Source organism: Saccopteryx leptura, chromosome 7 (genome assembly GCF_036850995.1).
Source record: "Saccopteryx leptura isolate mSacLep1 chromosome 7, mSacLep1_pri_phased_curated, whole genome shotgun sequence".
In the NCBI taxonomy this organism is placed as follows: domain Eukaryota; kingdom Metazoa; phylum Chordata; class Mammalia; order Chiroptera; family Emballonuridae; genus Saccopteryx; species Saccopteryx leptura.
In genome coordinates this window covers 54,694,940-54,722,171 of record NC_089509.1, presented here as the reverse complement: position 1 = coordinate 54,722,171, position 27,232 = coordinate 54,694,940, and the positions used below count along the sequence as shown (strand labels likewise).

The following is a 27,232-nucleotide window of genomic DNA, read 5'->3' as shown; positions in this document are numbered from 1 at the left end:
TCTCTCTCTCTCTCTCTTTTCCCTCTTGAGCCATGGCTCCAATGGTTCAAGCAATTTGTCCTCAAGCACTGAGGATGGCTCCATGGCCTTGCCTGAGGTGCTGAAATAGCTCAAGTGCAGAGCAATGGAGCAGCAGCCCCAGATGGGCCGAGCATCGCCTGGTAGGGGGCTTGCCAGGTGGATCCTGGTCGGGGCACATGCAGGAGTCTGTCTCTCCACCTCTCACTTAATAAAAAAAAAAAAAAAAGAAAGAAAAAATGTATTTACTGATACTAATACATTAAAAACATGCCAAACTACTTAAGAGCCAAAGATTTCAGGTTTTATATTTCACCTTTTCATATATATTTAACACAAACCAGCACCAAGAAAAACTTCAGAGAAAATCTATCAAGGGATTCTAAAAACAAAACAAAACAAAAAACAACACCCCCCCAAACCCCCCCCCCCCAGCATCTCCATATTTGTGAACTCTGAGATTAATCTTATCAGGTATTCAGAAAAGCATATAAGCTGCTACTGTAGTAAATATTTTGAAAAATAATCAGAGAAGATGATATTCCCATATGCATCTAGATGAATTTCAAATCTGATTTATAATGGTTTTTGTTTTTAATTGCAGAGACCTTCAGAGAGTAAAAATCAACAAATAATTCCCCAACGTTGCAGGATAGAGATTAACAGACACATTTGGAGAAGTCCCGTGCTTCTGTCTGAACAGCAGCAGACATTCATGGTACATATGTGACTAATTTTCCTGTAGCCCAGGGGCTGACACCTGGTGGGACATAAATGGGGACGTGGAAAGTCATCATTTGGTCGTAAGAAGAGGTTCTGGCAACTGTAGTATGCCCGTTACTGGCTGAGTAACGGCTTGTGGACCTGTGGCTTATAGGCAAGAACTGGTCTGACATATACTTCCGTTATATAAAACGCTGTGAGATCTATGAAAAGTCCTGGTTATTTGTGGTGGCTAAGGACAGATTTGGTCACTTAGGATTTGAGGGAATAGGGCAACCCTGTGCATGCTGAGAACAGAAGTGACTAAAACAAGACTTTTTGAGTCTCGTAAACTCAAGAGAAAATTTAAAATTTTACTTCAAAATATCTACGGTATGGTACATTAATCTAGACTAATTGGAGGTAATAAAATGTTATAAAAGTTTCTGACCACCTGGCCACAATGGGAATTATACCTTTAACAATTTATTTTTGAAATGATTAATATTTATAAAGTACTTTATAGTTATAAATCATCGCTACAAACAGTATTTCATTTGATCCTTAACATTTCTTGGTAAGGTAGATGGAACAACTGCTATTATTCTTATTTTTCTGATGAGGACACAGATGCAGAGAAGTCACACACCTGGTCTTTAGACTCACAGTGAAGGGGGAGAATCATGACTCAAAGCAAGCAGTCTTCCCACTGGCTACACCATAACACTTCTCTTTCAAGATCTTTGTGGATTTGCATTTTCTGTTACCAGATTTTAATGTATGGCCGAGATTTTAATGTATGGCCGAGAGATGACAATGCCTACAATACAGTATCTAGGCTGGGGCAGAATGATAAGGACAATCATTTAAAAATCACTCTTTTCTATGTAACAACTACTAAAAAATACATTTCATCAACAGCTTTATGACCTGCCTCATAAAGCAGATAATACTATATTGTAGGAAGAACTTAGTACTTGTTAAATTGAACCGATGTCAGGAGACCAGAGTCCAGAGAGACTCAGTAAATCATTGACTAAGTGAATCACTTTTCTCTTTTTAATAAGAAACTGTACCTATTCACTTCACCATGATTTCAGGAGCTCAACTAAGAAAACAGATGTGAGACCATTTAGAATAGAAAGTGCCTAGTTCACTGAACATATAGTATTGAGTAGCCATTGTGAGTAAGGCACTGTGGCAGACGCTATAATGAGATTGAGCGCAATCTATTCTGTGTGTTTTGAAATTCAACTTCATAAAATATGGGAAATTGTTAGGAACTTTAGGACTTATACACAGACACAGCTGATAAAAGACAAATGCAGATCAATGAAAACAGTAACAGTTTACAATAATGGATAGGCTTGCCGTCAAAAGGATCAAATCATTGGCTGTCCACATACAATGTAAAGGCTAAAATACATAGGCCTTTGAATAGCTGCAGTAATGTGAAACACATACCCAATTTTGAAGATTTAGTATGCAATAAAAGAATATAAGTTATCTCAATTTTTTTTTGACAAAAAGAGAGAGGTAGACAGGAAGAAAGAGAGATGAGAAGCATCAATTCTTCACTGCAGCACCTTAGTTGTTCATTGATTGCTTTCTCATATATACCTTGACCAGGGGTCTCCAGCCGAGCCAGTGACCCCTTGGCTCAAGCCAGCGACCTTGGGCTCAAGCCAGTTACCATGGGATCATGTCTATGATCCCATGCTCTAGCTGGTGAGCCTGCATTCAAGGCAGATAAGCCCGTGCTCAAGCTGGCGACCTCAGGGGTTCGAACCTGGAACCTCAGCATCCCAGTTCATCACTTCATCCATTGCACCACCACCGATCAGGCCAAGTTGTCTTAATTTTTAATATGAATTACATGTTAAAATAATATTATTCTTAGTTAAATAAAACATTTAAGGCCCTGGCCGGTTGGCTCAGCGGTAGAGCGTCGGCCTGGCGTGCGGGGGACCCGGGTTCGTTTCCCGGCCAGGGCACATAGGAGAAGCGCCCATTTGCTTCTCCACCCCCCACCCTCTCCTTCCTCTCTGTCTCTCTCTTCCCCTCCCGCAGCCAAGGCTCCATTGGAGCAAAGATGGCCCGGGCGCTGGGGATGGCTCCTTGGCCTCTGCCCCAGGCGCTAGAGTGGCTCTGGTCGCGGCAGAGCGACGCCCCGGAGGGGCAGAGCATCGCGCCCTGGTGGGCAGAGCGTCGCCCCTGGTGGGCGTGCCGGGTGGATCCCGGTCGGGCGCATGCGGGAGTCTGTCTGACTGTCTCTCCCCGTTTCCAGCTTCAGAAAAATACAAAAAAAAAAAAAAAAAAGAAAAACAACAACAAAAAAAACATTTAAATAGATGTCACATTTTTATTTATTTATTTTTTTAATGTAGCTTTTAGAAAATTTAAAATTACGTTGAAGCCTGAATTATATTTCTATTGGACAGTGCTGTTCTTGAAGGTGTACTATAACCAAAAGAGAAGTCTGGGCAGTGTACAGTTCTAAAAGGCTACTCACGTGTATGCTGTTTTTGTGAGGCAAGACACAAATGGACCAAAGACTGAACAGAGAATGAACAGAGTGTTATTAAACCCACGAGTTACACAACTTCTGACGGCTCATGTGGGAACACAAATATAGTTAGGGGAATATGGAAGATACTGTTGGTGATTCCAAAAGTGAATGGATTGAAAACTAAAAGAAGTAAAGGGCACAGGGAATACTATTTTTTTTTTCTTTCAGCAAAAGCACAAATATTGGAAGGCACAATAAGTCTAGGAAATACCTGTTAGACCTGAAGCCCAATCTATCTACAACACTTTCCATCTAGTAGCTAGTGACGATTTCACACACACGTACTCTGCCTATAATGCTTTATTTGCTGATAGAACTCCTTAGTATCCCTTAACCAAACTGTTTACTATATGGGGAGGTGGGTGGATAGAAAGGGACAGACAGATTGGAAGGGAGAGAGATGAAAAGCATCATCTCATAGTTGCGGCACCTTAGTTGTTCATTGGTTGCTTTCCCATACATGTCTTGGTCGGCCAGGGAGCTCCAGCTGAGCCAGTGATCCCTTGCTCAAGCCAGTGACCTTGGGCTTCAAGTTAGTGACCTTTGGGTTCAAGCTGGTGAGCCCACGCTCAAGCTGGTGACCTCAGGGTTTCGAATCTGGGTCATCAACATTGCAGGTCAATGCTCTATCCACTGCGCCACTGCCTGGTCAGGCCATACTACTTACTATTGACAATCCATTTATATTATTTATCTCCAGTAAATGGTCACAAAAAACTTATGAATGCTAGGCCCTCTAAATGATAAACTAGAATACTCCAGGGACCTGGAGGGATTCAACTGCAAGTGCTCCAGGGCCCACTCTCTAACTGAATGCCGGCACCCAGCCCAGCACTGGTTACCCAGCAAGTGCCCAATAAACTCACCGAGTCCATTAAAAACGGTAGTATATTGGAAGGTTAACAAACCAATGTGGACAAGGCTAAGACTAGAAGTTTTAAACTGACAAGCTCAGTACTATAGCTCGAGAGGCAAGCAAGTGGGGGTGGGTACTCAGAAATTAAGAGCCAGGAGTCAAGCAAATTCTCCTAAAATCAAGTCATGCCAGATGGGCCTCACGTTCTGCCTTCACCCAGCCTCTACGTGTGCAGAGGATGTCTTACACACAGAGAAAATCCTCACTTTCCTAAGACCTTTGATCTTTATACCTCTTTTATTACACCTTAACAATGCGGAGAAATAGCAGGCATGACGACAGCAGTTTTAAGACATTCACAAGTAGAAAAATCAGAAAGACTGGTGGTTGAGAAACTGAGGTCAGCCTAAGGGGATCCTTCAGCAGTGCATCAGGAGCTCCTCTGGGGCCGCTTGCCCTGCAGTGCGCCCGGGAAGTGTGAAAGGCACACGTAAAGGTGGAAGGGATAAGTTCAGATTGGATGGAGTTCAGAAGACCCTAGTACTAGGGGTTATATGAATGGAGTATTTGAAAATAGCACGATGAAATCTAACAGGAGTAAATCTAGTTTGTATAATTCAGTTTATAAATAAATTAGGAATAAAAATATATAAATGAAATTAATTTAAGATGAGGAAGATCTAGTCTGGTGGCACCTCATCTATTTATCAGGTCATCACCAGGATGAAGTGAAAGCCACTGACAGCTAGTGCAACAGCAAGCTGCGTTAGAAGAAATGGAGTTCGCATAAAGCAGGGGTCCCCAAACTACGGCCCCCTGAGGCCATTTATCCACCACCACCACCCCGCCGCACTTCCGGAAGGGGCACCTCTTTCATTGGTGGTCAGTGGATGCATCCTGTGCTCCTGGAGTACTGTATGTGGCGGCGCCATAAGCGCGGCGTTGCTCACGTACAGTACTACATCCGGTGACGTGGGACACACACGTCACGGCTCCGGAAGCGCATCATACCACTTGTTACGGCTAGCAGTGACAAATATGGAACTCAACATTGACCGTCTCATTAGCCAAAAGTAGGCCCATAGTTCCCATTGAAATACTGGTCAGTTTGTTGATTTAAATTTACTTGTTCTTTATTTTAAATATTGTATTTGTTCCCGTTTTGTTTTTTTACTTTAAAATAAGATATGTGCAGTGTGCATAGGGATTTGTTCATAGTTTTTTTTTTATAGTCCGGCCCTCCAACGGTCTGAGGGACAGTGACTGGTCCCCTGTGTAAAAAGTTTGGGACCTCTGGCATAAAGCTTGTTTTAAGTTCTCTTATATTTTGTGCCAGCCAGGCCACACTGGGAACATCATGACAAGAGAAACAAACAAGGAGAACAACAAGCAGGAATGAATACCTGAAGGGATTAAAGATGCTTTCCAAGGAAGGGGAAGGGAAAGCTTCAGGGTGATACATACTAGAAATCTTCCCATCCTTATGAGTTTCCAATTAGAAATGGTAGGGTATACTTAGTCTGTTTTCCAAAAGGTGTGTTTTTAAGTAAGGTAGGGGGTCACAGAGCTCTTTGAGGGTCTGATAAAGCTATAGGCCCTCCCCCACCCCAGAGGAAAAAATGATACACACATACATGTTTTTCATGGATCCAAACCAAAGGAAGAATATCTAGCCTAGAAGTTGTAAGGACCCAGGTTTCTGTTTCATATAAGAAACGATTTCTCTCTTGACCTCTAAAGTAACACTTCTGATCTGGGAAACTGACAGAAAGTTCCCCAATCTGAGAGGAGGGAGAGGGAAAAGCATGTGGAGCCAGTAATCCACAGAGTCTCCCCTAATCTAAAAGGGGCTTTTGATCATTTCACAGTGTTAATGAAAATATTTAAAACGCTGTTTGTGGTGGTCAATCATGTTATAATTTTAAATATAGTACTAACAACACCCATTACTCTCTAGTAACTGAAACAGGGTCAAGAAAAAAAGGTCATTCAGGCACTAACATATTTACCAGACATATCTGAAAAGAATTTTATTCCTTAGATGCACAACTACAATGGCAGCAGGTATACACATTATTTCTTGTATTACAAACAATAAAATATTTCTCTGTCCTCAAGTTGCCTCTTGACAAACTTGGTGACAGTAAGGAACATGGTGGCAGAAACCCTATAGTGTTTGCAATATAAGCTCGTTTTGTCCTTGGTTACAAGGATCTTTCTACGGATCTAGTTTATGCCATCATGACAGGATACACCCATGAAGTATCTTATTGGTAGCCTTACATAATTTCTATATTCGGGGGTTTATGTTCTAGGTAACTCATTACTATCTAAACCCAAAGAGTTTTTACACATTAACTACTGGGAAAGAGAAGAGATACATCTCAAGTTTAATTGCACCCTTAAAGGAAAATAAATAAATCAAAGTACCTGTGAGTGAAGCTAATTTCTTTAAAACTCAGGTTCTCAGAAATACAGAGGAGGGAAACTTCCTAATACTCTTTTGAGAAATAATTCCTGGTTTTTGCCCGAATTCCTTCCACTTAAATTCCTACCACTAGTTCTGCTAATAATCTTGAAAGATCCTCAATCTCGAAATAATTGCAGGCACATTGTATTCAAAATTAATTCAACCATATAAAAGTATGAGGAGGATTATACAGGACAGTGGTTCTCAAACTTCAACGTGGAGCAGAACCAGCAGAAAGGCTGTGAAAACCCAGACCGCCAGGCCCGTCGCCAGTCTGTGACTCCCTCCGTCCGGGGGCGGGGCCCAGGAGTCGCATTTCTAGGCCGTCCCCTGGTGAGGCTCCTGTCACCAGTCCAGGGACAACCCTTCCTGAACCCCAGGTGCAGGAGGATCCCTGAGAGATAACTGGTTGCCACACCATATTTCCTTTATTAATTCCAACTTTCATGGTTAAGATTTTTGAATTATATTCTAGACTGGACCCAAAAATGGCAGACAGCTTTCTGTGGCTTCAGAAGCTACGCAGCCACATCCTTCTGACTATCCTGCAGGAAATGCTAGTGAGGAGCTCAGCCTTCTTCTGGAAGAAGAAATTCTTGATCAAGCAGTTTCTCGAGTCCCTCCCTGACTTTCTTCCTCCGAAATAATATTATTTATTTTTCACATGTTTTTTTCAGTTACAGCTGACATACGATATTGTATTAGTTCCAGGTGTACAACACAGTGATCAGACATTAATATACCCTACAGAGGGATCGCCCTGTAAGTCTGGCAACCATCTGACTCCATCCATCGTTACTATAATAGTACTCCCTCACTGTCTTTAAACCTCTTACTAAGTATTTGGAGTAAAATTCAATAGGAAAATGATTCATAAAGCCTACATGGAAGGGGTGACTATCAGAAAGAAGATTGGCATACTCACCAGAGAGGAAATATACCCAGTCGTGTGGTGATAAAAACCATGGCAAACATAACAAACAGGAGATCACAAACTTTCTGAAACTTGGCATAATTTGCCATTTTGGCAGCCTATGAAAGGAAGGAACATAACAAATTAATTTAGTAAAATTGATAAATAAAAAGCTTTGTTCAATATGCATGAGTCTCCTAGAAGTTATAACTTACCAGACGCATAAAACTGCCTGCTACTTTGAAATGTCATATGCATCATGCATCTGTATTTATAAATTACTCATAAGTCGAGTGCAATGCAGCATTAGCCCTAAGTAGAGCTACTATCATAGATTTAATAAAATATTCAGCAACCTGAAAAATTCAATTATATGGTTGATTTCACGAAAACAGAAAAATAAGAAAATTCTTGCATTATAAGTGATATTAGCAAGCCGAACACACCAGAACAGGAATCTGGCATAACAGGTCAAAACACAAAGTGTTATATAATTCTTTAAACCTTTAATGAATCCCAAACACTAAAACTACAAAGTTTACAAAGATATATGAAGCCTTTCTGTATTTTGTTTCCTTTCCACTTAGAATTATAGTTTTCTTTAAACAGAAATAAGGAATATTCTGGGGAGACTGTTTCTTGGCTCAGTCTCATAAATTTAGAAATGAAGAATGTGTCAAAATCATGTTATTTCAATGACTCCATTTAGGTGTAATTTTCAACATTACATTAAAGGGTCATCTCTAGATGAAAGTCCCTAATGTTGAAAGTGTCTATAAGAAGTACTGTAATATTTATGGTAATTATTTAAGTGATTACTTTTTATATTAGAAATTATTCTAGGGAAGAAATCACATCCCTTTCTCTACCATCTACTATTTATGAATAATTCTAAGTAAAAACAGATGACACTGAAAACATAGTTTTGCTCGATCACCTCTTTTTACATTCTTACCAAGAATTCACAAGCTAACCCATCCCCCACTCCACCACAGTGTTATGAATTGAAGCTGTCTTCTGAATTTATCATGTTATTTTCTGCTTGTTGGAAAGTTAAATTAGTTGAGTCAAACTTGAAAAGCCTGTTGACAGTGTCCATAGAAGCTACTGTTTAATAGTTTTAAGTAATATACAAAGCTATGAGAGAACTATATTCTTAAGAGAAAATCAATTAACTGAGTGTAAACTTTTAATTTCATGAATACTTTGGGTATGAGACCACAAATTATAGCGAGAAAAAGCACGTTCAGCCCGCTTCTGGCTCAGCAGCCATGCAGTTGTTCTTTTACAGTCACTCACCAGTATTCAATAAAAAAGCATTAAACATCATTTTATGTTATTATTATTTTTTTTGGAAATGTCTAGGCCATAAGTCCCAATTCAAAGAGTTGACAGTCAACATATCTCATTATTAAAAAATTCTCAAGCAATGTTTTATAATACCAAAGAAGACCCAGCTGAGAAGAACACTGGCTTTTAAGCCACGTGCCTGGGATTTCTGGATTATTTTTCTTTTCTGGATTAAAATGCTACATGACGATTCAACCAACATTTTCTGAATTGTGGCTCTGCCAAGCATCATGTCAGCCATTTTCAGACACTAAAGTTGGCAGATTGTACCGAATTGACTTCAAAACTGTAGAGTACTGATAAATTTCTCCTTTCAAGCATACTTAGGATTTAACCAAATGGTAACTGATTTTCCGGGGATTGCTCTTATAATAATTACAATTCTCCTTTTAAAAATATGTGGAATAGAGCCTAGCTTGAAGTACTTAAAAATCACAGTGCCAAATTATCATCTGACATACCCTAGCCCAGTAGGACTATTTTTCTGTTTCATAAACTTATAGAGAGCAAGTTTTTAATAAAGTGCTATATATACTTCAAACCTCAGCTAACTGCCTTTATAGTAGATTCAGTTTTATGGTGTGGGAAATTTCTGCTTATGTTGCAATAACATTATTATTTGAAGGCACCTTTATTCTATATCCGCAGTGACAGTAAATGCTTCAAAGGGGCAGACCCAACAGGAATAAAAATCAGAATATAGATTCTAAGACCCACTTGGACATGGAATTTGTACTCTGGTTAAGTTTATTTTTGACCAGTTAGATAAATTTCTCAGTATAAAGAAAAAAAAAAAACTTTAATTATATAATATTACTGTGTAATTAAGAGTGAATACTACATCAAATTTTGCTAACATAATGAAGATTTTTATACAAGAAATTATATACTAAAGTCTCACTTTCCCCAATTTCACCTACAAAGACATATTCTACAGTTTCCAAGCAGTTGTAATCTATTGTCCCCAGCACCATCTAGCATAACATGGAAGTGATAACCTGTGAGACTTCCTGAATTCTAGATTTTGTACTCTGAAAAATAAAAAAATAAAAAAAAAATAAAAAAGCCTTTACCTCCAGGAAAGCATCAGCTGAATCATGAAGACAGAGAACCAGGGTCCCTACTCGGGCCATATTGTTGACATATGAAAAGGTAATCAAGAAAATAGACACCAGGTGATGCAGGAACATAACACCAAAGTCCTTGGGGAAAGAAAAACACACCCATGTAAGTGCTTAGCAGTATTGCAACATTTCCATTTATCCATTCAACCAACCATTCAACCAATCCTTTCTGAGGCTCTCTATGGACCTAACAGTGGGAACACTAACATTCCCACCCTCTGCAGGTTTGCCATATAGTAGGAGAGACACACAGGAGACGGGTGATTCCTGAGATTATAATAAATGCCAGGACTAAGGCCAGATCATAAAGGGCGTTCTGTACCAACCCAGGAAATTTGAGGATCTGGGAGAAATTACTTCAGGATTTTAAGCAAAGAAAGACACTCCTCGATTAGCACTTTAGGAAAGTCTTTTGGGTAGCAGTGCAGGTCCCACTGGACCACCACTCTAACTGCTGCATCCTTCTCTTGGAGCATGCTCAGTGGGATAGTAAAACAAAAATCGTAACAGTGACTTTTCTGATGGATCCTACACAAACAAGCTCTGAATTTTAACCACTGTCTATTCATTTAAAAGTTTAGCAAAAATAATGAAATACTGGCTCTTCTTATTTTGGTAAACTTTAAGGGAGCTACACTTCCTGGCCCTTGTGATAATCATAAAGCCCTTGTCAATCATCTTACTCAGATATTGATTTATCACCTGACCATCTGGACATGCTTTCTTGTAATATGAAATTTCTGTTGCTTAATACAGTCTATCTGGAAGAGGGCAGATGGGGGATAAATGGTGACGAAAGGAGATTTGACTTAGGATGGTTAACACACAATACAACATACAGATGATGTGTTACGGAATTGTACACCTGAACCCTATGTAATTTTATTAGCCAGTGTCACCCCAATAAATTAAATAAAAAGTAACAAAAGTACAGTCTCTCTTTTACTGGTATTTTTACTCTTATTTAGTCTATATTTCTTCCAAAGTAAACTTGAACTTCTCAGGGACTTAGATGCCAGGACTGGCTCCAATGGTGACCTACTTGAAGCCTTGGAGAAAGAGGGCTACTGCCCCACAGACCATTCATATAGAGGACGCACCAATAAATTAGCTAAAATTGAAAGCATATTATGAAACTGAGAGAGGCAGAGAGCAAGTGTGCACACACCCTCTGTTCAGCAGTTGTTAATGTCATAGTCTGGACTTTGAAAGATCAACTTCAACGATTTTTAAAAACAGTTTTAAAACATTCAAACAACAGTCTTTGTTTAGATCATGAAAGTAAAATGATAATTCACAAGAAATGACATGGTGCTCCTACTAGGTCCTTTTGCCATGTATTTCATTGTATAGTTCCCATATGGAAAACATTTCCAATTATTCTTAATTTATATACCTTGAACCTATGAAGCTATGGATATATTTAGTGTTTAGATCCCTGTGATACAGAACTCTTAAAAATGTCCCTTTATGTTTTATCATGTCAAGCTTTAAATGAAAACGATGAAATAAATTTAAATGTGTATGTTTAAAAAAAACCCACAATGTGTAAACAGTTCTGTACATACTTTGGTGAACACGTCCACCCATTACTTTTTTGCCTCGGAAAGTACCAAACATTGACTGATAACCACACATAGTGATTTATTACTAGTACAGTAATCCCTCACTAACGACAGTTGATAGGTTCTGTGACTATAAGTAAAACGACTTAAAATGAAACCAATTTTACCATGGGCTAATTGACATACACAAGAGTTGAATTTTTATAGCATCTCATTGTTAATTAATGAAATGACTGGACAAAATGGCATTATTTGAAGATCTGCTGTATTAATATCCTAAATCAGGTCAGATAATTTTTTTTTTTTTTTGTATTTTTCTGAAGCTGGAAACGGGGAGAGACAGTCAGTCTCCCACATGTGCCCGACCAGGATCCACCTGGCACGCCCACCAGGGGGCGACGCTCTGCCCACCAGGGGGCGATGCTCTGCCCCTCCGGGGCGTCACTCTTTTGCGACCAGAGCCACTCCAGCGCCTGGGGCAGAGGCCAAGGAGCCATCCCCAGTGCCCGGGCCATCTTTGCTCCAATGGAGCCTCACTGTGGGAGGGGAAGAGAGAGACAAAGAGGAAGGAGAGGGGGAGGGGTGGAGAGGCAGATGGACGCTTCTCCTGTGTGCCCTGGCCGGGAATCGAACCTGGGACTTCTGCATGCCAGGCCGACACTCTACCGCTGAGCCAACCGGCCAGGGCCTCAGATAATTTTTTAAATGAAGTGCAACTATTTCTCTTATTTTCAGTGAACTTATTAGCTGTGTTGCATTGACAGTGAATACCATTGTTGGAAGAATCACTTGTCTTGAATCCGTGAAGTCTATCTGCCTGCAGTGAAAGTGCAGAACTGCAGAAATGAGTCTTGTAAACTTCTGCCACCTGTTGACCTACCACTATGCTCCTCCCTCCAGAGCCACATCACATCCAGTTCTCAGCTCAATGGCAGAGAAATGATGACCATGCTCTGAGTTTATAAGTGATTATGTATCAATTTACCAGTTTTACATACTTCTCCTGACTGTCTCTGTTTTGGTAGTATCTAGGATTTTCCTAAATCATTAAGGTTGGATGATACCAAAATGCTGCAGGCATACAATAACAATTGCTCTGACAGGGTTTCCAACTGGAAGATAAAATATGTTCTCTCCAGACTGCTATCCAAAATGTATTAGGTTCCATCACCTACCAGATAATAGCTATTTCAAAACAAAGAATCAGTTAACATGGAGCTACCCTATCAACTGATATTTTAAACTGTTCCCTAAACAAAATTAAACAAAAACATTCAATTCTTAAATCAACAGTTCAGTGAGTTTATATCTGCCCATGCTTATTACACAGGTTTTAAAGTCACATTTCCCATTGTTCATCCCTGAATCATTGCTCTTGAGTCACGGAAAGAGAATGAGTTTTTCTCTATTTAATTTTAAAATAAATAAATATAAATTGATTAAAATTTATATTTTAATCAATCCACTTATGGAGACTTAGGAGAATTTTTGTTTTTACTTAGGAGAAATCTATAATTAAGTTTCCTGATTTGTATCTGATACAAATGTCAATAAATAACATAAAACTCTTGGGAATATATCAAGAAACCTCTGCCTGACCTGTGGTGGTGCAGTGGCTAAAGCATCGACCTGGAACTCTGAGGTTGCCGGTTCAAAACCCTCGGCTTGCCTGGTCAAGGCACCTACAAGCAGCAAGTTCATGCTTCCCGCTTCTCCCTGCCCCCAATCCTTTCTCTCTCTCTCTAAAATCAATAAATAAAAAATCTTAAGAACCCTCTGAAAATAAGAGCCTTCTTGTTCAAAGTTTGTTTTGTGAAGATGATTTCTGCATATAAATCCCCTGGTCCTAGAAAAAATTTATTACTGAGGGACTCAGAGTTATGCCCATGGCAGAAGACCAATTTTCATTATACAGTCATATCTGTATGAATATGAAAAAAGCATGAATAATAAATTTTGTGTTATATTTCTGCTTCAGAAAGGCATTATACACAATGAAATGCCTTTAATAAAAGCCATATAATCATTGTTTTTTATGTATTACATCTCACCCTGACACAATTTTTTAAGTAGATACAATCTGGTCCAAATAACAATTTTTAAACAGATTGTGAATTTGGAGTTTGCCAGTGCAGAGTGGGCAACTCCCAGCCTCACCTTTGCTACTGTTGAAGTGACCGGTGTGTGTATACAGATGTGCACATGGCTGCAGGAGCCGTAGCAGTTGAGGGTAAGGATGTTTCACTGCATTTTCAGTAGCAGCACTTGGGTAGAGAGAGTGTGAATGTTTGCTGACCCTCAGACTGAAGACTAATTCCAAAAGCCCATATTCAAAACCAGACTGGCCAGGCCACCTGTGTGTGTGGTGTCTCCAACCTCCTGCCCTTCTGCCATATTCTTTTTGGACATGTTCGTAGTGATCATGAAGGGCTCCTTCTATGATTCCTGCCTAAGGTTTACCCAGACCTCAGGCTTCATGCCAGTGAAGAACGTTCTTCTATGTTAATTACCAGAGACAGGTGAAAAATTTGGTGTGGTCGTGACTCAAACTTCATTAGAATAAGTCTAAAATAAAAGAATTCAAGGAAGAGCCATCCATATTAATAGCGGGACCCGATAAGATAATGCTATTTATTTTTTCCTTACTACATTTCCAAATGATATTTAGAAAACTGAGGGCAGAGTCTCTTAGTCTGTTCTGTGCAGCTTCCACATCAGTTAATGCCTGGGTGCAGGTAAAATGCCAGCTCTTTGGGCTCCCGCCCCAACTATTAGAATGAGAATCAGCATCCTTAGCTCAGTTCTCCAGGGGAATTTTATGCACAATAAAATATTAGCCAGATGGATCACCCTCGCATTAATATAATACATGTCCTAGAAGAACATGTCTGATATTCAACGTGTTGAAACTCCCTTTGCAATGATCAGGCTGCAGAGAGTCTTTGAAGCAATACTGTGTCTTCAAGAGGCACAAGAAATTCATCTTCATGAACATGTTTTTGTAAAAGCAAAATGAACTCATTTCTTTAAAAAATGAATCAAAACAATAAACACTACAAACAAGGAAATTAAGTTCCCATTTGTTTGATCAAGTACTAATAATTTCATGCAGTTTCTTTTGGAAATAATCTTTGCAACAAATAAAAACACTGGAGTACCTTCTCAAAAAAAGGAATAAGAAGACCAAGATTTTAAGTGATGGCTGATTTACATGTGCAGGGATGGTAAAGAATATGAAATACTTCTAAACTGCAAGGCAAAGGAAAGACACTGCTCTCTCAGATACAAATGTCACGCATTAGCTTTCCCGAGTTTAATTAAATAAAACTAATAGATATAATTAATAAGCTTATAATCTAAGTCATAGGACTAAAAATCAGGTAATCAGTGCCAGGTTATTCATTTAACAGATTTCAAACTACGGAACAGAAAGACAACAGCATTTAATGAAAACTGCAGCAACAACGGATATCCCTCATTTTTATTTGTCTTGCTTTTTTAAAGAATAGTTTTCTTATTTAAGCCTTCAAGATACACAGAAATGTGTATGATACTCAACAGAGAAAAATGCTGTCTTTTCTTCTAGAAATGAATAACAAATAGTCTTCCTGTCTCTATACTTGGCATTTTGCAACGGGGTAAACTAGCATTGGGAAGTGCCAGGCTTTGCAGGAAGCGGGCCTGGTCGTCGCGTGGGGGAGTGTGGCTGCTCGGGGGTGTGGCTGCTCGGGGGTGTGGCTGCTCGGGAGTGTGGCTGCTGGGGAGTGTGGCTGCTCGGGAGTGTGGCTGCTGGGGAGTGTGGCTGCTCGGGAGTGTGGCTGCTCGGGAGTGTGGCTGCTGGGGAGTGTGGCTGCTGGGGAGTGTGGCTGCTGGGGAGTGTGGCTGCTGGGGAGTGTGGCTGCTCGGGAGTGTGGCTGCTCGGGAGTGTGGCTGCTGGGGAGTGTGGCTGCTGGGGAGTGTGGCTGCTGGGGAGTGTGGCTGCTCGGGCTCCGTGTCTCCTCCAGAATGAATACAGAGACAGAAATGGGGAGAATTTCAGACAAAGCTTACATATGCCAAGAAAAATCATAGTTTAAATACTTTTCCCACTGTGGGAATATGAAAATATAATAGACTCTCAACCTCTCAACCTTTGGCTATGAATAGCTGAAGTCCTTATTAACAGCATGTATATATTTATACATACACACACTCATAAAACCTTGTAAAAAAGAAGAAAAACAAGAGACTAAAATAAAATCTAGATCTTGAGACAATGACTGAAATAAGAGTATATTTAGGGTGATTTACAGAAATCAGTTGATTCTGATTTGTTGCATATTAAGCAATCTGAGGGAAATTACATCTTTCTCTTACCAGTAGTGCCTGACACGAAAAGTTCTCATAATGTATGTTAAGTGTAAACCTTTGCGTATCTGCAATCTTCCACAATTTATTTGGTTAGTATACTTTTAAGTGGCCTACATTTTGATTCACTATAAAGAGAATTGGTTAAAAATGTGCCATTTAAAGAAAGGTATTTCAAATAACATGGCTCTTCAAAAACTGTAAAGTTCACTTTTATTCTTATGCATAGCCTATGCACTCAAGGGTAAATATTTATGGGGAAATTTGGAAAGGGATGAAAAAGTGTGACTTATTTGGGAAATGTCTGTTCAATTATAAAGTGGAGACGTTCAAGCAGGTGTGATTCAATGATCCCTTCTCTAAAATTCAGTCTATGAATAGAACTTCATTCACACTAAACCTAGAGTCAAATTTATTTTCACACATTTTCTGAATAGACTCGATTTTTTTCCCTTTTGGACTAACTACATACAGATTTAGGTCCTTGAGGGAGATAACTGTCACATACAAACATTCTGAAAAACAGTAAGTGCCAAGAAATTACTTGGTTAAAGACTTTATATTTACCACTGTTCCTATCAAAATGTTTTTTTTTTGTTTGTTTGTTTGTTTTTTATTTTATTTTTTTTATTTATTTATTCATTTTAGAGAGGAAAGGGAGAGAGAGAGAGAGAGAGAAGGGGGGAGGAGGAGCTGGAAGCCTCAACTCCCATATGTGCCTTGACCAGGCAAGCCCAGGGTTTCGAACTGGTGACCTCAGCATTTCCAGGTCGACGCTTTATCCACTGCGCCACCACAGGTCAGGCCCAAAATGTTTTAAAAATATGTACTGATATGATGTAACTATCTACTAGCCATTCTCAGATCTGACGCCCTCACTGCTCACCAAATACGCACATCCAGGTCACTCTACTTTAGAGCCTAAGAAGGTGCACTCAGCCTCCAGGCCAGATCTGGCCCTCCACTTGCTTTTGAGAGAAAGGGGATGACAGGATGGGATAAACCTGAAGGGAAGGGGAGAGGGAGTTAAGGGGAGGGGAGCAAAGGAGATGTTGAGGGGAATATGGGGGGGATGCATTCGGGGCAACTCTAGAATCTATGTAAACACAATAAATTAAAATTAAAAAAAGAAAAAAAGGCAGGCAAAAAAAAAGGAGAAAGATTTACTGAAACTGCCATATCCATCTGTTTAATTATTGTCTGTGGCACAGTCCTTGCTACAATGGCAGGGTTGAGTAGTTTCAACAGTGACTATGTGGGCTACAAGTTTAAAATATTTACCATATGGCCCTTTATAGAGATGTCTGATGACCCTGTCCTCAGAACCACACCAAAGGGCGTACGATGGGAAGCTCAGTCACGGGGTCTGAGCTGTGGCACCTGTGGCATCTTGGGGCCATCCTCATCACATTCTCTTCAGATGAGGAATAAGCAAGCCCAGGTTTCCAGGGAGCAGGTGTGTGGCCCACGCCGTCTCTCTCCCGGGGGAGCCGTACAGCAGGGATCCTGACACTGAGATGGTGTGACACTGAGATGGTGTGACACTGAGGTGGTGTGACACTGAGATGGTGTGACACTGAGGTGGTGTGACACTGAGATGGTGTGACACTGAGATGGGGTGGGCCCTGAGATGGTGTGACACTGAGATGGTGTGACACTGAGGTGGTGTGACACTGAGGTGGTGTGACACTGAGGTGGTGTGACACTGAGGTGGTGTGGCACTGAGATGGTGTGACACTGAGGTGGTGTGACACTGAGATGGTGTGACACTGAGGTGGTGTGACACTGAGATGGTGTGACACTGAGATGGTGTGACACTGAGATGGTGTGACACTGAGGTGGTGTGACACTGAGATGGTGTGACACTGAGGTGGTGTGACACTGAGATGGTGTGACACTGAGATGGGGTGGGCCCTGAGATGGTGTGACACTGAGGTGGTGTGACACTGAGGTGGTGTGACACTGAGATGGTGTGACACTGAGGTGGTGTGACACTGAGATGGTGTGACACTGAGATGGGGTGGGCCCTGAGATGGTGTGACACTGAGATGGTGTGACACTGAGGTGGTGTGACACTGAGATGGTGTGACACTGAGGTGGTGTGACACTGAGATGGTGTGACACTGAGGTGGTGTGACACTGAGATGGTGTGACACTGAGATGGGGTGGGCCCTGAGATGGTGTGACACTGAGATGGTGTGACACTGAGGTGGTGTGACACTGAGGTGGTGTGACACTGAGATGGTGTGACACTGAGATGGTGTGACACTGAGATGGTGTGGGCCCTGAGATGGTGTGACACTGAGATGGTGTGACACTGAGATGGTGTGGGCCCTGAGGGCACGCCCAAGGCGGACACAGGCCGATTTCACCAGCTGACCCACAGTTCCTGAACCTCACCAAGGTGGATGACTAAATCTACTCTGAATTTTCAAAAATATTTTGAGAAAATCGGGGTAGATGTATTGGACCCAGAAGAACTCAAATCAGTACCAACTAAAGAGAAGAAGTAGAGGCCATTCTGTTTGAAGTTTGATGGGGTTAGAGAAGACTTCAAGCTATGGTACTTTGCTATGACTGGATTGTTCTCAAGGCTACACTGAGGAAAACACCATCTTTTCCCCCAAGATACATTTTTTTTTGATACAATATATATATTGCCATTGAAATTGCCTGAACTAGAAAGGCCATAACAAAGCAGTTTACAACAGTACTCAGGACAAAGAAGGAAAAGGGGCCAACAGAGAAGAAAAAGAGAAAACCAACAAAGGAGGAGAAAGGGAGAAAGAAACCAACAAAAAAATCAACAAAAGTGGTGACAGAGAATAGTACTCTGGAAACTGTGACTCAGCTGAGCGACAGCCATGATGCCACCTGCGAAAACCCCTGTGGTGAACTGCACGTCCTTGATCCTGCAGACGGACACATTTCGTAGCCTGACAGTCAGGAGCTGCTCTGGTCGTTCTCTGGTCTGAGCTGACTGAAAGACTATGAACACGGTCATGGCTGACTGTTTCTTGGCATATTTTTTCTTGGTTCTCTCCACTGGTCAAGTAAGACATTTTCTAAGTAAATTTCTTTTGGTTCTTAAAAAAAAAAATGTAGGAGATTTAATTGTTATAGCTATTCTGAAGTAACCCATAAAATATGCCTCTCAAAATTCTGATACACTATCAAAAAAGAGTTTTGACAGGTATCTCCATCACATTTCTCATGATAAATTATAACTACCATGTCAAGATAATTTAAAAATCAAGGCGTTTTCTTAACAGCTTTTAAAACAGGAGCTGTCTGGGTGCAAGATTCCTTTCTCTGCTGATAGACGTGCTATTGTTTTATAGCTTCTGGGAACTTACATAAATGAAGAACTGAGATCTAAGCAGTGTTTACCCAATCTTTTCTCCTGTGCAACATTTATGGTACCATTTCAAGATAAAGAATTCATAATCTCTCATCTGCTGTGAATTATTTAGTTCATATTAATCTTTAATTGATTTTATTACTGTGGCAGGGGATGCAATAAAATTTTATTTGTACAATAGAGAACAATGAGGCAGTGCCACCAGCTCCCTTCCAGTGTGCCTGGCCAGAGCGCTGCACGTAATGCGTAGCTTCTGGGAGTCCCTCCTCCTTTGTGCCTTCTTCCCATCAAAAGCACCCTCTCCAAATGGACCCTGTTTTCAAATGACGTAGATATTTTTCTTAATTATGCAAGCATGCTTTTTTTCTAACTGAACTTTGGGTCTTCAGAAGTTCTCCATCACTACCAATCTTGCCAAATTACAAGTGCCAAGAGATGAAAGCCTTTATATATACTTTCTAGGCTCTGTTTAAATTACTGTTAGCCCAGACACACTAAGTTGGTATAGCTTTTAATGCTAAAAGGGTCACTTCTAAGACATTTAAAATATACTCAATATAACTGTCTTTGGGGATGCACAAAGTAAGACTTTCTCCCCCACCCCGCCAATATCCCCTGAGGAAAAAGGCAATGGCAACTCCACAGCAAATAAACCCTTTCAGGCTGAAAACATCCAGAATGACCAGTAGGGGGCAGACTGTGCTCAATTTACATCAGAAGTATCCCCGGACACAAAAGCCACTATCCTCATATTTACTTTAAATTTGAGGCCAAAAGTGACAAAGTGACAATAGGCAATCAAGGACTCAATTTTGTGCTTGAGATGGGAGATGGAAAAATTTTCCTTCAGGTCAGACAGGTTGGGATGATGCCGTAAGTTGTCAGAGGGGTTCCTAGAAACTCATTACTATCATCAGCCTTCTCTTCTCTCTCTCCTTCAGCTCTCCACCCGCATTTACAAACAGACAAAACTGTCCCTGTAGAATTCACTCCTCAAGTTATGTCTTGTCCCTGTGCTGGCCTCTGGCCACGCAGTGTGTTTTTGTTGCTCATGCTAGAAGTCTTACTTTTTCTTTCCCCTAAGCCCTGGTGAACGTCTATCTACCCTGTGATTTGCCCCCTAAGTCTCAAGCTTCAAAGGTTCTGTTTGACACTGTGTTTTATTCTAAACAACAAACCCACAGGCAAGTACTATCTGAACTCCATTTTGTAAAGTACCTGAGTCACAGAGATGCTCTATAATTTTTCCAAAGTCACATATGAAGACTGCAGCCAGTTCCATGTGAGTCCAGAGCTCAGGCTCCTGTCACAGGCCACTGCTCAGAAACACATGCACGAGGAAAAGAGGAAGTGGGTCAGAGAGAGGTCACTTCTGATAGACTAACAAATAGAACGAGGTCCACTTCTTGAAGAAAGGAAGACGAGGGGGATCAAGAGCAAAGGTGCTGATCAGCCGTGAGTGAAAGAGGCGCCTCCTGTTATGAAGTCAAAGGGAAGGACACGAGATGGGTACGTTTATATTTATGGGAATAGAAATAGGGAGAGTTCTCAGAGTCAGAGAGATAGTTAGAGCTATAATAAGCCAAAGTGGGTGTTTTCACAAGACCCCTAGGATGACTTGTGGGAAATCATTTAGAGCAGCGGTTCTCAACCTGTGGGTCACGACCCTGGCGGGGATCGAACGACCAAAACACAGGGGTCACCTAAAGCCATCACCGGGGTCGCAACCCACAGGTTGAGAACCACTGATTTAGAGGAAGCTGAATATCCGAATCTCTCAAATAAGGTGGAGCCTTCCACATGCCACTAGTGCCTCCTGGGAGGGGGTGGGACTCCTGAAGCCTGGACTTGAGGACCCAGAGCCCCAGAGCAGCAGTGCTATGTGGGTCCTGGGTGGGTCTCTGTGGTGCAGCAATGTTGTGGCCCTTTGCCCCTCACTGCAAGTAGAGGTTCCTGCTTGTCACCCTATTACAGCCTGGACAGCACTGTGTGACATCTAAAGATGCTTAAGAGCTCCTCCCCTGACAGGGAACTTGGAAGTTAGATTGCCAGAGTAAGCTAAGACAGTCTTTGAATAAAGTCCCATAAAATTGCCCCTTAAAACATATTTCTCTTCCAGACAATACTGTCCTATTGTTGCTCCACCAGCCTGCACACAGCACAGGGTTGACATGCTTTGATCACAGGTGGTGGCTTACTAAAATGGGCTGCCTCTTCTACCTTTCTTACGTTCTGAAGACACTGTAGTGCAGGGGTCCCCAAACGTTTTACACAGGGGGCCAGTTCACTGTCCCTCAGACCGTTGGAGGGCCAGACTATAAAAAAACTATGAACAAATCCCTATGCACACTGCACATATCTTATTTTAAAGTAAAAAAACAAAACGGGAACAAATACAATATTTAAAATAAAGAACAAGTAAATTTAAATCAACAAACTGACCAGTATTTCAATGGGAACTATGCTCCTCTCACTGACCACCAATGAAAGAGGTGCCCCTTCAGGAAGTGCGGCGGGGCCGGATAAATGGCTTCAGGGGGCCGCATGGCCGTAGTTTGGGGACCCCTGCTGTAGTGTGAAAAAAAAATGACAGAGGCCTAGGAGTCAGGAAGCTGTGGCTTGGAAGAAACCTAAGCTCTGAGTGCAGGATAATGCCGCTCCATTCACAGTGGACACACAAGTGAGCCTCTCGGCACTTCTGCAAAAGAGAGGGCAAGTGCCGGCCTGTGTCCATAAGTAGCACACAGAGGTGACACAGAGAGAATTCTACATCTTCCTCCATCCCTCTCAGGGTGATCAGGTGTCACCTGGTGGCATTTCAGCTTTTCAAGAAAATAAAGGGCATGCTGATACAATCTGAGGCACTACCCGGGAGTCACATTCTTAGGAAAGACTTTTTAAAAACTTTTTAAAAAGCTAGATGAGCCGTTCTCAAATGTTTTCATTTTAGGATCCTTTTATAGTCTTAAAAATCAGTGAGGACATCAAGAACGGTTTGTTTATGTAGGTTATATCTAGCAGTATTTACCAGATCAGACATTAAAACTGAGAAATTTTAGAACCGTGTAGAAACACATTTATCTTAAAGTCAATTACTTGTTAATTAACATAAATTAACATAATCAACACACATATTTTTGCCAAAATAACTACATTTTCCAAAATTTAAAAATAAATGGTGAGGAGAGTGGCATTGTTTTATATGCTTGCAAATCTCTTTGGTGCCTGGCTTAAGATAAGAGAGCTGGATTCTCCTAGCTGCATATATATATTCAATCTGTTGATGTGTTATTTTGATTGAAGTACATAAAGAAAATCCAGTACCACACAGTCCAAAAAGGGAGAATTATCTTGATAGTCTTTCAGACAGTTATGGATATTATTCTTTGACACGGTACCAAAACTTGAGAAGTAGGATATTCTTCACGGTTAGCTGCAGTGTAGAATTTAAAACCAGATCAGTAAACCTGCCATATTCTATCACAAAAAAATTCTTTGGTCTATCTCAGCCTTTGAATGGATCTTTTACTCATGCATGATTTTGTAGGATCATGTATTAGTCATTTGGAAAATATTGGCTCACTGAGCCAATGAAACATTTTGTTATTTAACGGTTTAAAAAATTACATTTATTAATATCACTATCAAGCTCATGAGAAAAGTTTTAAAGTATTGAGATGCTATCAAGCTCTCTCTGGTGAATACAAGTTTTCCAAAAATTATATTTTTTCTTGAAAACTTAGAATTTTATCATTGACAACAAATAATGCCAATTCTTTTCTTGAAATAGCTTGATAAGCTTACTCTGCATTTTCAAGAAAATGTCTACCAAAATCACAAGTTGTAATAACAATAGTTTGTTAGTCATTTTTTCAGAAATGAGAGTCTATGGGGAAAAAAGCAGCTAGTTCAGCTCACAGTGCAAAGCACTAACTGGATGTGCTTTTCTTGAGACACTGTTATGCAGCAAAAGTGTTTTATGCTTATTTCTCATTTCATCGTACAAGACATGGTTTAAATGTATAAGTCAAGAGTACACATTTAGTAAAATTAACACTTTTTACTGCTTTACCAAGAGCTTTCTCAAATAAAACTGACATTTGTTTTTACCACAAGCGTGTGGCTGTGAAGAATGCAATGACTACTAATACAGTCTGGTGCCACTACCAGCAATTTTTCCCCCTGTTACTTTTGCATGATTAGTGCAAATTTCAACACAGCGAGAAAAGCAAATGACATCGTAGTACTATTGTGAAGACAGTTTCGGCCTTGTAGGTCCCCTGAAAGGTCTGAGGGACCTCCAAGGGTCTGCAGAGCTCACTTCGAGGACTGCTGATTTAGACAAATTATTCCCAAATATTGTTTTAGAAAATGAAAATTAGCCATATTATTAATAATAACTGCACCAGTCAGGATAAGCTAGATGTTGTGGCAATCAATAATAAAGCTCTTGAAATCTCAGTGGTTTGAAACAAAGGCTTCTTACCCACTTTATGTTACCAGGTGGCTTAGAGTGAGGGGTGCACTCTAGTCACTGGTCACTCAGGGACCCCAACTCTATCTCCGATGTTATCAATCACAGTACTACAGGAGAAGCGAGTTTGGAGGGTCTACCACCAGTAATTAAGTGCTCTGGTCCAACAGTGACTCAAGTCAGTTCGCTTAAAGCCTGCCGGTCACATGGTCCCATCCAGCCAGAAGAGAGGACACGGCTGAGAAGCACCATCAGACACGTGCCTGTGGGTAGAGAGTGGCAATGTCTGGTGAGCCACATTAAAGACTTCAGTCATAGCTAACATTATTGAGCATGAATTATGTGCCAGGGACTGTTCTGATAGCTCATCTTACTTCATGCTGACAACACTCCCTTGAGGCAGGCGATATAAACTCCGTTCTTTGGATCAGAAAAGCAAGGCACAGAGAGGTTAGGTAACTTGCTCAAAGTCACACCAAGTTAGGGGTGGTGCCAGGCAGGTGACTCAACTCCAGAGCCCATGACTTTAACCTCAGAGCCAAACTGCTCATAATTTTCCCCACTCTAGAAAAAACGAGAAAAAGAAAAACTTTTCTTATAATCATATATTTAAAGAATCGTCCTTTATTATAAGGTGTCCTTTTATCATTTAAAAAATGTTAAAATGTCCTTTCCTTTAGGAATTAATGTTTATAAGTGGTAGGAAGCACTGGAAGATAAGGTTGAAAACCTTAAGTTAGTTCCTCTTCCTAATTATTTTTTATTTTAATTGAGAAAAAAACACAAAAATTTGTGACGGAGTGATTTTTGTATTTTTGCTTTTAGTACTTAAATTTTTTTTTTTTTAATTTATTGATTTCAGTGAGAGAAGAAGAGAGAGAGAGAGAACATCAAGCTGTTCCTGTAGGTGCCTTGATTGGGGATCAAACTGGCAACCTCTGCACTTCGGGACGATGCCCCAAACAATCGAGCTATCCAGCCAGGGAGTTAGCACTTTGAGTCAACCAAATTTTGGCCATTATATGCCAAACACTGTTCTAAGCTCTATTTATCAAGCATTGTACTAGATCAGGCGTCCCCAGACTACGGCCCGCTGGCCGCATGCGGCCCCCTGAGGCCATTTATCCGGCCCCCGCCACACTTCCAGAAGGGGCACCTCTTTCATTGGTGGTCAGTGAGAGGAGCACTGTATGTGGCGGCCCTCCAACGGTCTGAGGGACAGTGAACTGGCCCCCTGTGTAAAAAGTTTGGGGACCCCTGATGGTTTCATGGACATTATTTCATTTAATTGTATGCCATCTGTTTCTTTCCTTATAAAAAGATTAAAGCATGCATTTTATTTTAGTTTAAATCCAATTGAAGCAGGAAAGATCTGGAGCATGACCAGCCCCTACAAGGTGGGCAGAGCACCCAGAGCAACGGACACCAGTTCCTCTCCGTAAAAGTGGCCGGAGCGCAAACACAAGTCGATCAATGAGTTTCTTGTTAAACTTAATGACCATACTTCTCTCTGTCAGAAATCTTCTACAAGATGTAGTTTTTCTCTAAGGTTAAAGAACACAAGAGCAACAAGCTGATTTGACCAGCTGGGCTTTGGAACTCGGCCACAAATGATTTCCTGCAAAGGAATCCGAACACGAGTGCGGCTCATTGGCCGAGAGCCCGGGCCTTTGAGTCCAGCAGCTGCTTAGTTAAGGGACATAGGGTTTAGACACAGGCAAGCTGTTCTGAGCTCCAACACAGTCATGTTTATTAGTTTCCTTCAGAAAATTTAGATGTGCAGGAGAAATACACATTGTGAACAGGTGTTTTTAAAAACAATCTTAACAAAAAATAAGAAATATTTCAAACAATATTGAATATCAAGAATATGCTGGTTGTTTTAATAAGATACTATAACAATCTTTCTTTACAAAAGTAGGAAGGAAAAAAGGAAGAGGGAAGGAGAGAGGAATGGAAGAAAGCAAGAAATAAAAAGGAAGAAAGAAAAAAAATCCTCAAAAGTTTTACATACCTGGGTAGCACATCATAGAATATTTGAATTATAAGTCTATCATACCAAATGACTACATCTGGCTAGTCCCTTCCCTCTGGGGAGATAATAGTACATCTTGTCCCAGATCAAATAACCAACCCTGGGAATGATCAATAAAGAGGCAAGGTACTCTGTCACCACAGGGTCGAGGTTCCTCTCATTTTTAAATTTCAGATTCTATTTCAAAACAGAGAAATTAAAAAAAAAAAGATAGCAACATTAGGACACTTCAAGAAGGGAAGAGTTTGTGACTATAAAATCCATTTTAGAAAGACTCGTAAACCTGTTAAGTCACAAAAATATTTCTAACTCATTTAGGGTACTGATTCTAACAGTCTGAGGTACGCATTTGGATCCAGTGTCTATAAACCCTGCTCCCAGTTTGAAAATGGCCGTTCAAGCTCATTGTCCTTTAACTGGGAAGCTAAGGAAACATTTTCATAACCTTTCTATTCATGACTCTACAAAACGCCTTCAGAAGTTGATTTCCATACTTTGTTATCAGTGTGTGTCTTCGAATATTTCTATTCCCTAATTAGGAAGCAGGCTCTGTTTTGGTTAATAGTTGCAATCTAGAAGGTGGGGAGTGTATTTCACAGCCAGAACATCCCGTCTCTCTCACTGACAGCTGAAACAGCAGATCCCCCGAGTGGAAGAGCCATGAGGAGGGAAGCACCAGGACCTGCAGTGACAGCAGGATGAAAAGCAAGGGCTGTCGCTCACTGAGGAGAGAGGGCCGCCACGGTGAGGCCTTCCTCCTTACAACCTGTGCTGAGTAACGGTCTGGTAGTGGCCAGGGTTCCACTTTACACATGAAAGAAGAGTAAGTCGGCTGCTCCAGGAACATACGAAAGTACTCTGACCAACTGAGAAAGGGAGAGGTGCCAGGTGTCCAAAGTAGGCCATTGATGGTAACTAAGAAAAACAATAAAATGAATTTCTAAAATTTGACAATACGAACAGGCCCAAGATCAATTCCATGAACCTCATGGTAAAATTGCCCCTTTTATAAGTGTTTTCTATGCTGATGCAAGATATGTTAAAACCATACAAAATGATACACTTCAACCCTTGAAAATAATCCATTTATGATAACTTTTCAGATAATGGCTACTTGGCCTGAAACAATGAAGACTCTGTCAGTCCTCCTGGCTCATGGAAAAGACGCAGTAAATGCGAGATGAGAAAGCTCCAGCAAGTGGAGGGCTTGGTGACTTCTGGTACAGCGACGTCTTGCTGGAATGAGGCTCCTAGGAGCCAAGGATGGTCAGTCTTGCAACCCCTTTGACTCTCGATGGCACACCCATAATTCTCATTAAGCAAAAGAGGAACCAATAAAACGGCAGAGAGCTGCAAAAGGCTTACCACCTTGAATGCCGGGAGCATGGCAAGGCAAGGCAATGCAAGACTTGTGTATGTGTCGAATCTAAGAGTGAATCACAGGACTT

General features: G+C 40.8%; 1 protein-coding gene and 1 pseudogene across 2 annotated transcripts in view; one reads left to right on the top strand and one right to left on the bottom strand.

Annotated features, from left to right (window-relative positions):
* The window catches only part of CERS6 (ceramide synthase 6), a 347,509-nt gene that overhangs the window by 53,695 nt on the left and 266,582 nt on the right, over positions 1 to 27,232 (bottom strand). For both annotated transcript variants that reach the window (XM_066346008.1, XM_066346009.1), the window contains exons 7-8: positions 9,952 to 10,080; positions 7,541 to 7,647 (exon numbers count right to left, since the gene is read on the bottom strand). In XM_066346008.1, the coding sequence (XP_066202105.1) occupies positions 7,541 to 7,647; positions 9,952 to 10,080 (236 nt within the window). The remainder of the gene's footprint in view (positions 1 to 7,540; positions 7,648 to 9,951; positions 10,081 to 27,232) is intronic.
* LOC136378674 (protein PBDC1 pseudogene) lies at positions 17,137 to 18,743 on the top strand (annotated as a pseudogene).